This window comes from Felis catus, chromosome F1 (assembly GCF_018350175.1).
Source record: "Felis catus isolate Fca126 chromosome F1, F.catus_Fca126_mat1.0, whole genome shotgun sequence".
NCBI lineage: Eukaryota > Metazoa > Chordata > Mammalia > Carnivora > Felidae > Felis > Felis catus.
In genome coordinates, this window is record NC_058384.1 from 8,042,414 (window position 1) to 8,056,326 (window position 13,913).

The 13,913-nt window shown below is 40.4% G+C and overlaps 1 protein-coding gene across 1 annotated transcript in view; it reads right to left on the reverse strand.

The window, feature by feature from the left end:
• The window catches only part of KMO (kynurenine 3-monooxygenase), a 57,478-nt gene that overhangs the window by 15,960 nt on the left and 27,605 nt on the right, over window positions 1-13,913 (reverse strand). Inside the window, 5 exon segments of the mRNA XM_023247883.2 lie at window positions 1,086-1,207; window positions 2,039-2,110; window positions 5,863-6,028; window positions 7,382-7,469; window positions 10,939-10,987. Coding sequence (XP_023103651.1) covers window positions 1,086-1,207; window positions 2,039-2,110; window positions 5,863-6,028; window positions 7,382-7,469; window positions 10,939-10,987 — 497 coding nt within the window.

The window sequence follows — 13,913 nt, forward strand, 5'->3', positions numbered from 1 at the left end:
ACCAAAACCATGATTAAAATGAAGTGCTAATTTATGTGTACTTGGAAGCGGACAATTGATATCCAGCTAGGTTTTGTGGCAGCTGTAAGTAGAAAAACAGCTCCTACCCTCAAGAGTTTTAAGTCTGTTTGGAGAGGAAGAAACAACCAGGAGACATAGGGACTAAAATTGCAGCATGTGGAGAGTTCTCTTCAACATCAGAGGAGGGATCAGTGAACACCAAATCTGTAGCTAAGGATGAAAACTGACAGCTTTAAACAGACTTGCTCTGGGCTGGTAGTGGGTCATCCCTTTTACATAGTGCATGTCATTGTCATGACTGCCCCGAAAGGTAGATATCCTGATGCCCGTTTTAAAGATAAGAAATCCGAGGCTTGGGAGTAAGGGGCAGCAGCAGCATTAAATCTTGCTTTCTGCACCATTGTGCTGCCTCCACGAAAACATCGCTGGAGGCAGAGAACGGACTGGATTCAAGGGAGGGACAGTGGGAGCAGAATGAGACCAAATGACATGCCGGTGGGGTGGGTGGTGCTGACAGGGGCCAGAGGGGCCATGGGTCATAAACCAGACAGCTAACAAGCTGGCTACCAGTCGGGCAGCTCTGTATGAGCCAGGTCCTGTGCCAGATGATTTATAGGCATGAACTCCTCCAGTCCTCATCAACCGTTTGGGGCAGGTACTGCTATTTATTACCATGTTACTGTGAGGGCCCCAACACACGGGGAACCAGAGACTTGCATCTGCTGGGCCCTGGACCTGTGTGTCCACCAGCAGAGGGAGGCACAGCCCAGCTCTGCAGCACAACTGGGAGGGACCTGAGAGCCTGCCCAGGAGGCAGAAAGACCTGGGGACATGGGTTACTTGTTTTTCTCAGGAAAAGTTGACCACGGCATGGGGTTTTCAGAATCCCTGCTCACAGCACAACGCCCACTTAGACTTTTGACCGAAGGCATTCTTCCTGTCCAGGTCACATCAGGATCAGTCACATTTAATCCAAACTGAAGCAAGGTGCATGACCTTTATTTGAACCTTGAATAAATCAAAACACTGGAGCAAAAGGCACAATTGCACATCTTGAAACTTACTCTCCAATTAGAGGGATGGAATCTGGAAAGTACTTCTGGAAGAAATTCAGCACATCACTGCTGCTTAGAAGTTTTTCAAACTCTTCAAAGGGCATGAACAAAGTACATGTGAAAGATTTGTTCTGCAAGAAGAGGAAGCGTGTGAGAGAACGTGGGGAGCCCTACCCTCAGGTTCTTGCTGTGGCCAAGGGGCACCTGGGAGGAACGTCCAGGCAGACAGGAAAGGCGTCCTTCCCAAACCTCATTCCCAGAGAAAAGCGCCACCAAGTCCCAGCTACTCCACAGCTTCTCGGTTATTAGAATTTCTACATGGTAAACCTCAGCCATTTTCACTAGGGCCAACACTACACTCCTTGGGTTACTAATAGGTTGGATTGAATAGTGGTTGGATTGAATCTCTTCCCACTTATTCCCTCTCTCTCTCTCTCCTTTTCAAACAGTGTTAAGAGGCACTGGGCATCAGCGTTGCTACCGAGGGAAAATAGACCAAGTAGAGAAATACAGAGCCAGATATATAACGAAAAAAAAATGTCTCTAGGGTCTAATGGAAGAACAGCCGTGCTCTTTTTTGATAATGTATATTCCAATGTCCCAGAGACCTCAAAGACTGGAAGTCCTGCCTCATGTAGAACCCGAATCTCTTTGACTTTATTTGCACACCATTTCCTCGTACACCGTCTTGGGAGAGATGACAGGCACCACCATCCACAATCTATCGCTTATCATTTATATATATTAAATCTCCTTTCCACTATAAATATTTGGAATTCCTTCAGGTTTTTCCTCAAGAACCCCAAAATTGCAATGATGTAATCACTGAAGAGACTAAACAATAATGTTAGGTATACATATGCTAAGTACAAAAGAATTTAGGCATACATGCAAAATACGAAAGTATGTAGTGAAAAACAGTAATTACAGATATAAAATTATATTGGCAAATTCTGTATTACCATGTTAGGAAGTGCAATCATCATAAAGGTATTTCTAGGCCAAATATGCAGATAATTAGGTTCCATGGCATACTGTAGGGAAAAAGTATATTTATGTTTGATTAGGGCATTAATGCAGCACATCTATAAAACTGTTTCTGCTTATGTTATAATTGTTTCCATAGCAACTCAAATAGTATCAGACACATGATGATAAGCACATCTACTGTTATTTAAAGTAGAAACTGGCGAGGCACCTGGGTGGTGTCAGTTGACCGTCCAACTTCAGCTCAAGTCATGATCTCACTGTTCCTAAGTTCAAGCCCCACATCAGGCTCTCTACTGTCAGTAGAGCCTGCTTCGGATTCTCTGTCCTCCTGTCTCTCTGCCCCTCCTCCACTCACACTCTGTCTCAAAAAACTAAACATAAAAAAAAAAATAAAGTAGAAATGGTCTTAAAAATGTTTTCTGTCCTGACTTTACAAACTCATATAACTTAGGTGGTATCAGATATAATTGATACCAGATATAATCAAGAATTAAGAACATACTGTGAGATGTTCTCTCTCTCTATTGCCATGCACACACACAAAACACACCTATACACATACATATATATACATACATACTATATATGTATATACAAACTATATATGTATATGTACATATATATGTGTGTAATATCTTTATACCTTATTTTTCACTGTACTTGAGGACTTATTTGCATAATGGAAAGGTCCTAAGTTTACATTTCATGGGAAAAATAAAATTTTACAAACAAGCCTCTTATCACTTCTTTCCTACGGCATAAATAATAGAAAGAAATCTGTTCTCTTTAGTGGCCCCGTGACAACCCAGTAAGAGCCTGAGTGAGTTTTGATTGCTTGGGCATATCTACCGACCTAAATTCTGGAGATTCCCGGGGGTATGATATACATAAGAACATGCAATCAATTTCCAACCATTCTGAGTTTGCATTACTTTTTACAAAGGTTGTGGAGCCCCTGCCATGTGTGTCTCTTGCATGGTAAAAACACATAAAGCACAGCCTAGGCTCCTAGCCAGCATTTTCACACTCTGTTGGAGTTATTTGTGTCTTTCTTCCTGGCTTTTGATCTCAGAGGCTCAAAGACAGCTCAACACACAGACACAGAAATGAGTGAGTACATAACTGTCTGGCCTCAGGTTATGGCACAGGTGAATAGGCAGATGCTGAGGTAGAAGTATAGGAAATAAAAGCTGGGCAGGTAAGACATCTGTGGGGTTGAAGTGGTTAAAAGTGTGGAAGGATTCATTGATTGGATAAGAAGAGAAGGACAGTGGCTTCTGGGTGGGGGCAAACTTGCTGAGCAAAGCAGAGGTGGCAGAAATGAACAGTGTTTTAGGGAAGGAATTTAGGAAGTGTGAGTAAGGAGACCAGTCTGGATGAGGCACAAGTCATTGCTTTTCCCTCTTGCTATCTTTTGACCACTTCTACGATCTTTTAGAACTCCAAAAGATAAGGAAGAGTGGAGAAATGGCAGTTGAAATTGATTTATCCTTTACTGCATTAGTAAACGTTAAAATGGCTGATGAAAAAGTTTGGGAGACAATATATACCCCCTGTCCTCACCATTGGCATATATAGTGATTTGTACATTGTTTTTGATGTAGCAACTATGATACCAAGAAGATTTTGATGCTCACACATATTTCATGGCTGTACAATAATCCCTTATAATTTCAGCTTCTTTATTACCAAGTCATGCTCTCAATAGATACCTTTATCCAAGAGCAGTTCCAAGGTCAGGCTCCCGTAACCCCACTGGGCACTCATCACAAGTCTCTCCAACCATGAAGTCTGAGCAAAACAGGGACTTGCTGTGCAAAAGCAGCTTTGAGATGAGCCTCCCATTAAGTTCTCGAAAGCACTCCCTCAATGTTCACCCAGTATTGTCCCTCACCCAATCTTTCTCCCCCACTCCACAGTCCTCAGAGATGAAGAGTCTGTTACATTAAAGAAAGAGTCTGTTACGTTAAAAGGGGCAGGACAGAGAGACAGAGATAGAGACAGATGAAGGAAGGAAGGAAGGAAGGAAGGAAGGAAGGAAGGAAGGAAGGAAGGAAGAAGGGAGGGAGGGAGGGAGGGAGGAAGGAAGGAAGGAAGGAAGGAAGGAAGGAAGGAAGGAAGGAAGGAAGAAGGGAGGGAGGGAGGGAGGAAGGGAGGGAGGAAAGGAAGTTAGTTTTCCCGAGATTATTTTGAGGACATATTAAAATGTTCCCATGCCTGGGTCCCATTGTTATGTCAAAACGGTGTTTCTTATTTAAAAGCAGAGAGTTTTATGCTAACTAATTTGGATGTAAATTAAAAAAAAATTAAATTAAAAGCAGTGAGTTTTTGTTAACCAATAATTATCACTATTAAATATGAACAGCTAGAAAATAAATGGCTATCTTAAATCTACATTAAAAGGCCTGATTCCACTCAAGTCTGGGACAATTTTTTTTAAATGTTTATTTATTTTTGAGACAGAGACAGAACATGAATGGGGGAGGGTCAGAGAGAGAGGGAGACACAGAATCTGAAGCAGGCTCCAGGCTCTGAGCTATCAGCACAGAGCCCGACACGGGGCTCGAACTCAGACACCGTGAGATCATGACCTGAGCCAAAGTCGGAAGCTCAACTGACTGAGCCACCCAGGGGCCCCTAGTCTGGGACAATTTTTAACAGAATCCTATTATCTTGTAAACCAGAATTATCAGATCCTGGGCCATGAGAACAAAGTTCACCTGAAAAATGTAAAATTAGCACTTAAGAATTACTAAATACTTTTCTGACCAGGAGGAAGAACTAGGAAAACAATGATTTAGTGATATATTATAGATTTGACTGGCTCATACAATTTGGTATATACCTAGTATATAATAGCACTATCACAAATTGACTAGCTATGTTATAGACGTGTGAATTTCAGATAGGATAAATTGCATCTTAAAAATATCTTAGATGTTCTTTATGTAACTCAAATTTAAATTAGTGCTATTTACTTATCTTTACCTATAAGCCAATATCCTTATTGCTTCTGTTGGTATTTTAACTTCCCTTAATAAGATTCTACATTTATTTGCTACGACAATATAAAACATAGCTATGATGTATTTGCCTCAAGCCCCATAGGTTTTAACCTGGGAACCAGGAAATGAGAAAACATGCAATGAAAATCTCTTTGCATTAGCTTGCTATTCATTTTATTTAATAATCATTACTTGGTATAATCATGAGTATAGGAACTCTGGATTGTCAGTGTACAGAATGATTCCTGACCCACTTTTTTTCTACCAAGAAAAAAGAGAAAAATGACATTATTATGTCAGACAAATTCCCTCTGTGTTCCCAGTAGGGTAGCTGTAATTCCTCTTCTTTCCTGACCACTCAAGAAAGCATATCTTGACGGCAAGGGAGAGAAGTGATGTTATTTTTTTTTAATGTTTATTTATTTATTTTTGAGAGAGAGAGAGAGAATGCCAGCAGGGGAGGGGCAGAGAGAGAAGGAGACAGAATCCCAAGCAGGCTCCAGGTTGTCAGCACAGAGCTCAATGAGGGGCTCGAACCCACAAACTATGAGATCATGAGCTGGGCCAAAAGCAAGAGTCAGATGCTTAACTGACTGAGCCATCCAGGATCCCCAAAATTATATTAAAGGGATACTTGTATACCCAACTTATTATTCTTTGCAAAGGACTATAGCAGACCTCAGAACTCATCCAAATATGCTATTGAGAACAAGTGCACTAGAATATGCATCTTCACTAGTCCAAGGGGCAGGAGGGCTATGGGAAGGAGCCAAAGAAGGGAAAGGACTTACATCCCCATTCTTGGGTGGAATCGTCAGCTCCATGTACCCATGAGGAATGTACTGCTGGCTGTAATCAAAGCGTGGTTTCTTCATGAGGTGGGTTCTGACAGTTGAGTAGGCTCCATCACATCCTACAATGAGGTCATAAGTGGCATCTTTGGGAACTTTGTCAGATCTGAAAAATAAAATGAACCATCCAAAAAAAATAATCTAGTGGTAAAAATGATGCTGTTCCTCTACTTGGATAGAAAAAGTAGCAACTCAAGGGGGCCACTCCTCACTTGTACGTATCTGATTTTGAGCTTAAAGTTGATAGATATAGAGTAAAGATGACAACCCTCATCTCTATGGTGGTGTTGCTCATGAGAATGAGAATAACACCACTACACCAATTAATAAGGACATGCCAGGCCACTGAAATGTGACTAAGGCTTGAGTCCCCTGCACAAAGGGAGAGTCTTGAGAAGAAGGCAGAGTGAGGGAAGGGATGGACCAGGGCAGAGATGGCACAGGACTTTCCAGGAACAGTGTGTTTAGTGTGAGTGGAGGGTATTGGAAGACAAGCTCAAGAAAAGAGTACAATATGGGGAAGGAAAGAGGGAGGAGAAGAAGAGAATTTTTAATGTTAAGACAAAAGGTTTAAATACATTCTTCTGGCAAAAGAGAAAATAACTTTTTCCATTGAGGGGATGGTGAATGAAGAGTGGTAATTTAGGAAAACTCATTTGGCACTGGAGGTATTGAACTGGAGGCAGAGTGCAGGGGGGACGGGACAGGGAGAGGACAAGGTGATTGCAGTAGCCTGCGTGTGCAAGTGTGAGAACCCAGGGACCATGGGCCTCAGAAGAAAGACATAGGCTCTGAACCCAACCGGGGAGTAAGAAAGATGGGGCAGGGTCATAGATTTAATGGGAGAAAGTAAAGAAAAGGGCACACCAAGAATGATGCTAATTATTAACGTCATTAAGAAGGTCAGGACTGGACATGCTTGGAGAGAAACCGATGGTCAAGTTTTAAGATATGTTTGAAAGCATGGCAAGCGGTGCTTGTGAAGGTGTTTAACAGAACATTAACATGGATCAGTACTGAAAGAAGGATTGAGAGGGGAGACAGAGGCATGGGCTAGGGAGGTTCCTTTTTAGCAAAGGGAATTTTTAAGTGGTGGTTGAGTGGACTGGGAATCCATGACATGTCCCAAGGATGGGACATGGAGCTAGGAACTTTAGAGGACATAGAGGCAGCCAAGGAGAGGCAAATAGTTTCCAGAAAGAGGAGAGGGAACACAGGGCAGAGAGCATTTGAAGAGTGTGGCTACCAGTGTGGAACATGGTAGGATGCTGAGCCCGCACGAGAATCAAGAAGAATCACTGGTGTTGGTATTCAGAAGTCATCCAAAGGCTGGTTTTTGATGTTTCTTTGAGTCCCTTTTAGTAATCATTTAAATCTTTCAAAGAAGCCAAAGAACAAAGTTTACAGGTACAGTTCACTGCTCTAACCCTTCACCTCTGCAGTCAAGACCACTGATTACCCAAGCACTGTGATCCCTCCTTCCTCAGGATTACATTTCAACAGCCGGTGGCCAAAGTGCACCTTTGCATTGGGGTATTTCTCAACAGCTGAGGAGACAAAGAAAATGAGCAAATGGAAATGAAATTCCAATTCTTATTTCACTTAATGAAATTGAAATTGTTATTATTTCCTGAGAACAGTAATGATAGAGATGTTTATTCTTAAGACTGTAATAATGAATTAACACAAAGTGGTAATTTGACAACTATTTGACAAATGTTCTAGGATAATTTGGTAGTAAAAGAGATGAATACAAATCAACTATCCTCATCTAAAAAAATACAACTAATTCCATTATGCAAATTCTTACGTTACTGTGATGGTTGTCACCCTGGAAAAGAAGCAGGCATCACATATTTTAAAATTTGCCTCTCATTTCGGATTTTGTGATTAGAAATACTCAGCCAAACTCCTCTTATGCTATGCCTCATTCTATATCTCTTTCTAGTAGTTCTCTAGACTTCTGAGTCAAGTCACAGATATAGATTTTGATACTAATTCTTTTTGTAATCAAACACTGGAACACTGAGGGAAAAAATGAGTAAGAAGATCTAAAACTTCTCAATAAATAGAATCAAAGTATTCTGGTGCTTTTTTTTTATTCTGCCTGTTAGCAATCTATAGAAATTAATGATTATCATATTCTTGCCATAGCAGTAAATATGATTTTTGCCCCTATTAATTCTCATGGATAGGAGATCTATAATTACAGGTTATTTACTGTTCTTAAAGCTACAAGTCAGATCTACCTTTCTATGTTTAAGAAATCTTTTGACAAATAACTTTGGAGAAATCAGAATTTATCTGAACAACTAAGGATATCTTTTATAAACCCTAAATGTGTTTTAACTCTTGAAAAAATTAAATTAAATTACGTTTATTTTTTATTTAAGTGTACACTAATACATCCCAAAGAATTTTCCACAGAACACTAGCCCTGGAATATGCTCCCGAAAAAAACTGTTTTGTGGTCAGAGTGATTGGAAAAATGCTAACACTCTGACCTTCTAGGCTGTGCGGTCCTGGTCCTCAACCACATGTGACTCAAGTCCTTGAAATGTGGCTAGTCCAAATGGAGATGTGTTGCACCCACTGGGTTTTGACAACTTAGTACCAAATAAAAAAGGTCTCATGCATCACTATCTTCCATTGATGACCCATTGAAATGATTATATTTTGGATATAAATATATTGTTAAAATTAAGTTCACCTGTTTCTTTTTAGGCATAAATGTGGTTAATATAAAATGTTAAATTATACAAGTGGCTGGCCTTTGTGGCCAAATCTTGGACAGTGTTGCCCTAGAAAATCCACAATGCAGACTAGCTGAATAAAGGCCCTGAGAAATACTGTAAGAAAACTTTCAAAACTTGTTTCATGCAGGATTTATCAAACTTGATCGCATGCCCTTTTCCTGCTTGCTTTGCTTAACAATTATTAACAAACCCCTCCCTCCCGGCCCTGGACAGTGAACCATGAAACAATCCTACATGAGATGCAGGGGAATGATTTTGTTACCACACCTTCAGAGGGGAGGCTGTGCAGTCAGGAGGGAGTGTTTGCACATGGAGCTGGCAGCTCACATGTTTGTGTAAAGGAAGGACAGCTGTGTGAAAGAGTTTATTTGCCAAACAACATTTAGAGGTTAAGAGAGTCTGTTTGGCAGGGGTGGGGGGGGGGGGATGGGCTAAATGGGTGATGGGTATTAAGGAGGGCACTTGTGATGAGCACTGGGTATTTTATGCAACACTAAATACTCCTGAAACTAATATTACACTATATGTTAACTAACGAATTTAAATAAAAACTTGAAACTTATAAAAAAAAAGATAAAATAAAAATAAAATAAATGAAATGAAAAAAAGAGAAAGTCCATGTATGTACACTTTATTCACATATTTCTGGCATTTATGAAATTGCACACTGTGCAGAACGTTCCCAAGGAAAACCAGGTATGGGAGCTTCTGGTCTGTCCACCAAGATCAGCTCTTCCCAGGTTGTAGCTCCTAGTGCTAGCAGATATTTCATGTGTAATATTGGAGGCACTGACTCTAGGAGATAAAGGCATGGACTTTGGAGTAACAGATCCAGCTCCAGCACAGACTCTACCACTTATTAGCAGTGTGGGCTGCTGTACGGGGAGCATGAGAAGCCTCCTCCCCTGTCAAACTGAGGGAAAAGGAGTTCCTGCCTCACAGAGCTGTTGGGAGGGTTATAAAAATCGATGCGCTATAGAGCATCTATAGAGTGCTCTATAGAGCACTTAACACACTCCCCGGGGTCTCAGTGAGTGTTTGCTCTCATTCTTAATAAATTCAGAGATGCTCTAAAGAGACTGTCTTAGGTTGGCCATACCACTTTTTAAAAAGCTGTTTTGTGGCTTCTTGAGATCAATATCAGTATATCTAGCCACCTACCCCCCCCATCTACCCATCCAAAAGATGGTCTTGCAAATGTAAGTCAAGAAGTAAAATTAAGAAGAATATTGAGCCCTATTTCTGAAGTCCGTGGTGAATCAGCTAGAGTGATCTTCCCAGCACACCTCCTGCCAGCTCAATTCAATTCAACAGAAACACTGCAGAATCATTCTGGGTAGAAGGGTGGGGAGAAACACAGATAGTCATGTAGAAACTCTGCTCTCCAGAACGCAGAGGCTGCTGGATTACAGAGAGGAGTTGATTTAAAAGATAGTATTGAGGAGAGCACCTTTTGGGATGAACACTGGCTGCTGTATGGAAAATTTGACAATAAATTTCATATTTAAAAAATGTAAAAAAAGATAGAATTACTCAAGTGTTATGTTCTGCAGGGAATGAATCTAATTAGCACAAATACTGAAGAGGAGAAAAAGCTGTTATGGCCAAGGGCTACCTGGCAAGTGATTGCACTGATCATCCATGCTGCAAGTTTAATTTGCAATCCAGTGGCTTCTCTATTAATGGGTGTGTCTGTAACACATTAGAGTCCTCAAGGTATGTTTTATGCCTTCCTTTTTTTCAACCTCCTACACCCTCTGCTATTTGGTTTCCTACGATTCCTACAAATTGGCCCCTGTGCTCTGGCTTTAAGTTCAGGGTTGGCTTTATGCACCCAGGGATTATCATAATACTCTGAAGACTGCAGCCCTCTTCAGCCTTCAACTACTGCTTTTGATCTTCCCATAGTGAAGAGCTAATCGTGTCATTTTGCAAATCATTCGAGGGTATCTGTTGTTCCTCTAGTCCATGAGTCCTTCCGGGGTGGACACTCATTCATTCCAGTGTTGGAAAGACAATAGGAATTCAACGTGTGTTGAACAAATGATTTTTATTTAGATCAGTGACAAGAGGAAAAAGAGATGTCAGAGGAAGCATCACTACTACTTTTCAAGGACTTTGTATTGTACATAGCCTTGCCCTTAATCACCCATGAATAACCCATGAAAAGGAATAGTAAGCAAATCCCAGTGAATCACGTAACAGGGTTAGGCTTACGTGCTTTACTGAAAGTGACAACAGAATAAAGCATTGGACTTACCAGTCAACAGCTCCTTGTTTAGATTTTCTCTGCTTATAGAAAGAATATACTGCAAGAAAAATATAGTAGATACTGTTTACTTCTGAAGAATAGACAAATATTATTCATTATTATTCACATTATTCATTATTATTCATTCGGCAATAGGAAATACTTAGCAGACGTTTGCCAACTTAGTTTCATAACCATTTAGCCAATTAGCCTTTTAAAAATAAACACTTTAACCAAATACATATAAAACAATGTTCAAGTTACAACTTTGGCTTTTTCAAGGTTTGATATTATAAAAACCAAATCCTTCTTTTATAGCAAAAATGTTATTTTTACTAAGATAGTTTTAACAATATCTTGTATTTTCATCTTAGATCTACAAATTGATGTTAGAAAAACTTCAGTGATGACAGCGACGTTGGAATAAATGTGGTATTTCCTAAAGAGACTACCTGGAAGGCATTCATTAAGTGTGAAAGGAATGTGTGTTGGGGGGGGGGGGATGGTAATGGTGAGGAAATTGTGCATAGAAGCAGGGTCAGCCCTCCCTGGGACATGTGTTCTTTATTTCTGACTTTATAGGACAATTAAACAGGGCCGCCTGTTCCAAAAGGCACAGTGGGCACAATGCCCAGGGTCCACATACTTTTAGGGGTTCACGAAAATGTTTTAATTTTAGTTTATACTGAAATTAGAAGAAAAAAAATAAATGTAATGCATCTATGAGAATGAATCCAGCCTGGGTTATTTTATTTTTATTTATTTTTTTAATGTTTATTCATTTTTGAGAGACAGAGACAGAGCATGAGAAGGTGAGGGGTAGGGAGAGGGAGACACAGAATCTGAAGTAGGCTCCAGGCTCTGACCTGTCAGCACAGAGCCTGACATGGGGCTCAAACCCACAGACCACGAGTACATGACCTGAGCCAAAGTTGGATGCTTAACTGACTGAGCCACCCTGGCACCCCAGCCTGGGTTATTTTCATCTTTATACCAATGCCCTCCTAAAATCTAATTTTTAATATTTATTGTTTCAGAGGGAGAGGGACCCACAAAGGCGAAAGTGCCCACCTAGGGCCCGTGAAAGTCATAATACAACCTCACAGTTCAGGGTGAACCTATTCTTTAAAACTTTAAAGCATATGTTTCCCAAATTTTGAAACATCACATCATTTCATACAAATATGCTCATTTTATAAATCTTCACCTCATCCCAAAGTAGACATTTAATATTAACAGTGAACCCTACAGTTGGTGTAAAAACAATTCAGTCATGCTACAGAAGCAATGACTGAAGAGGGGCTTCCTGTGTCTTTGCTGTGAATTAAAACGAACAGGACTTCATTCTCTGCCTCTTTTGTTCTGTTTTCCAGTCTTCTGTGTCATTAATGACCTAATTTCAATGGAAACCACACTTGCCATTCAACATATGTTTGGAAACATTTAAATTAGGGAAACTCATATACGGAGGGAAACTATTCTTTCCTTATCAGTGGCCAGGCTTGGTTGACATCTGCATCATTTGGGAACTGATACACACATGGGTCCTGTGGAGAGTCCCTGTCCTTCCACCCGGCATCTGCAGGCGAAAGTTAGAGCCTCCCCCATCAAGCCCCACTTCTCCAATGCCTATTCTAAAAAGTTGGTCTTATGAAGAAAAAACAAGAACAAACAAGTCTTCACCACACATGTTAATCAAATTATAGCGTTGTTCACCTTGAACTGATATAGTGATGAACATCCATTGTTTCTCAATAAGACTGGGGGGTGGGGAGACTGCATCTCTGGTGAAGGCTACAAAGAAATAATTCTCATAGTCCAGCTCCACATTTCCTATCTGGATAGCTTTATTGAACTTATTTATCACAACAATGACAAAAACAAAAAAGAACTCTGGTTGTCAGCTGACAGCCATACATTTCAAATAGCAGCTCAAATGACTACAATTTCGTCTATTTTGTGAGTCAGTATTCAACTGTCCTTACTCATCATATTGCATTTTAAAAAATCCTATGTATTCTTCCTAGACATATAGTAGAGTAATTATAAATGAATTCAACATTAATCCAAGACTGAAACTGGCTTCTGTCTGTTGCTGCTTAGTGACTCAGTTGTATTTTACAGACCAGGTTGTTTCAAACGAACCTTCACAAATGTCCTTAATAAAATACAACAGTGATTAAAAAAAGAAGAAACAAGTCAGGAAGTATAAAGAGGTCCTTGTAACCAAAACATTAACAATGAAACCTAAAGGAAGTTTGATAATCTCCTTTGGAGATTTGTACAACAAGAGTTGCAGTGCTGACTTTTTCAGATATTTTAGAAAAACATGTTTACACCCTATATCCTGAAAGCCTGTAAAAGGGAATGTTTTCTACTAAGGGGGCTCTATTCCTCTATTTGGGGCATAGGAACTGGGGAGCTAGGGGAGGTGGGGGGGATGGGATAAATAGGTGAAGGAGATTAAGAGTACACTTATCCTGATGGGCACCTAGTAGTATATGGAAGTGTTGAATCACTATCGTGTGCACCCGAAAGTAATATAACACTGTATGTTAACTACAGTGGAATTAAAATAAAATTAAAAATTTGTTTTCTCTGCATCATTAAAAAAATTGGGGACCTAAGACCTGCTCTGTATGTCAGAGAATATTTTGATAGTTCCCAGGACAATTTGGGAGGGAGATGGCTGGAATGAGCAAGACTGGAAGAGTCTGGACCCTGCCAGGGAGGAAAGGCAGAGAATACAACAGCTGGAGGAAGGAGGCTCAGAGAAGGTTGATGCCAACAGAAGATGGGCTGCCTGGGGATTTGCAGAAATCCTGGGGTCATGGGGAAGGCTTTTGACTTCCACAGGCTGTGGAAGTGATTCAAGGCAATTGTATGTAGTTCTTAAAGGAGGCCCCATGTTCAACCCTGTCATAAGAGTAATGATGCAAACCAAAGAAAGAAAGGTGGCTGCAAATTTAGCACTGACTGAGTTC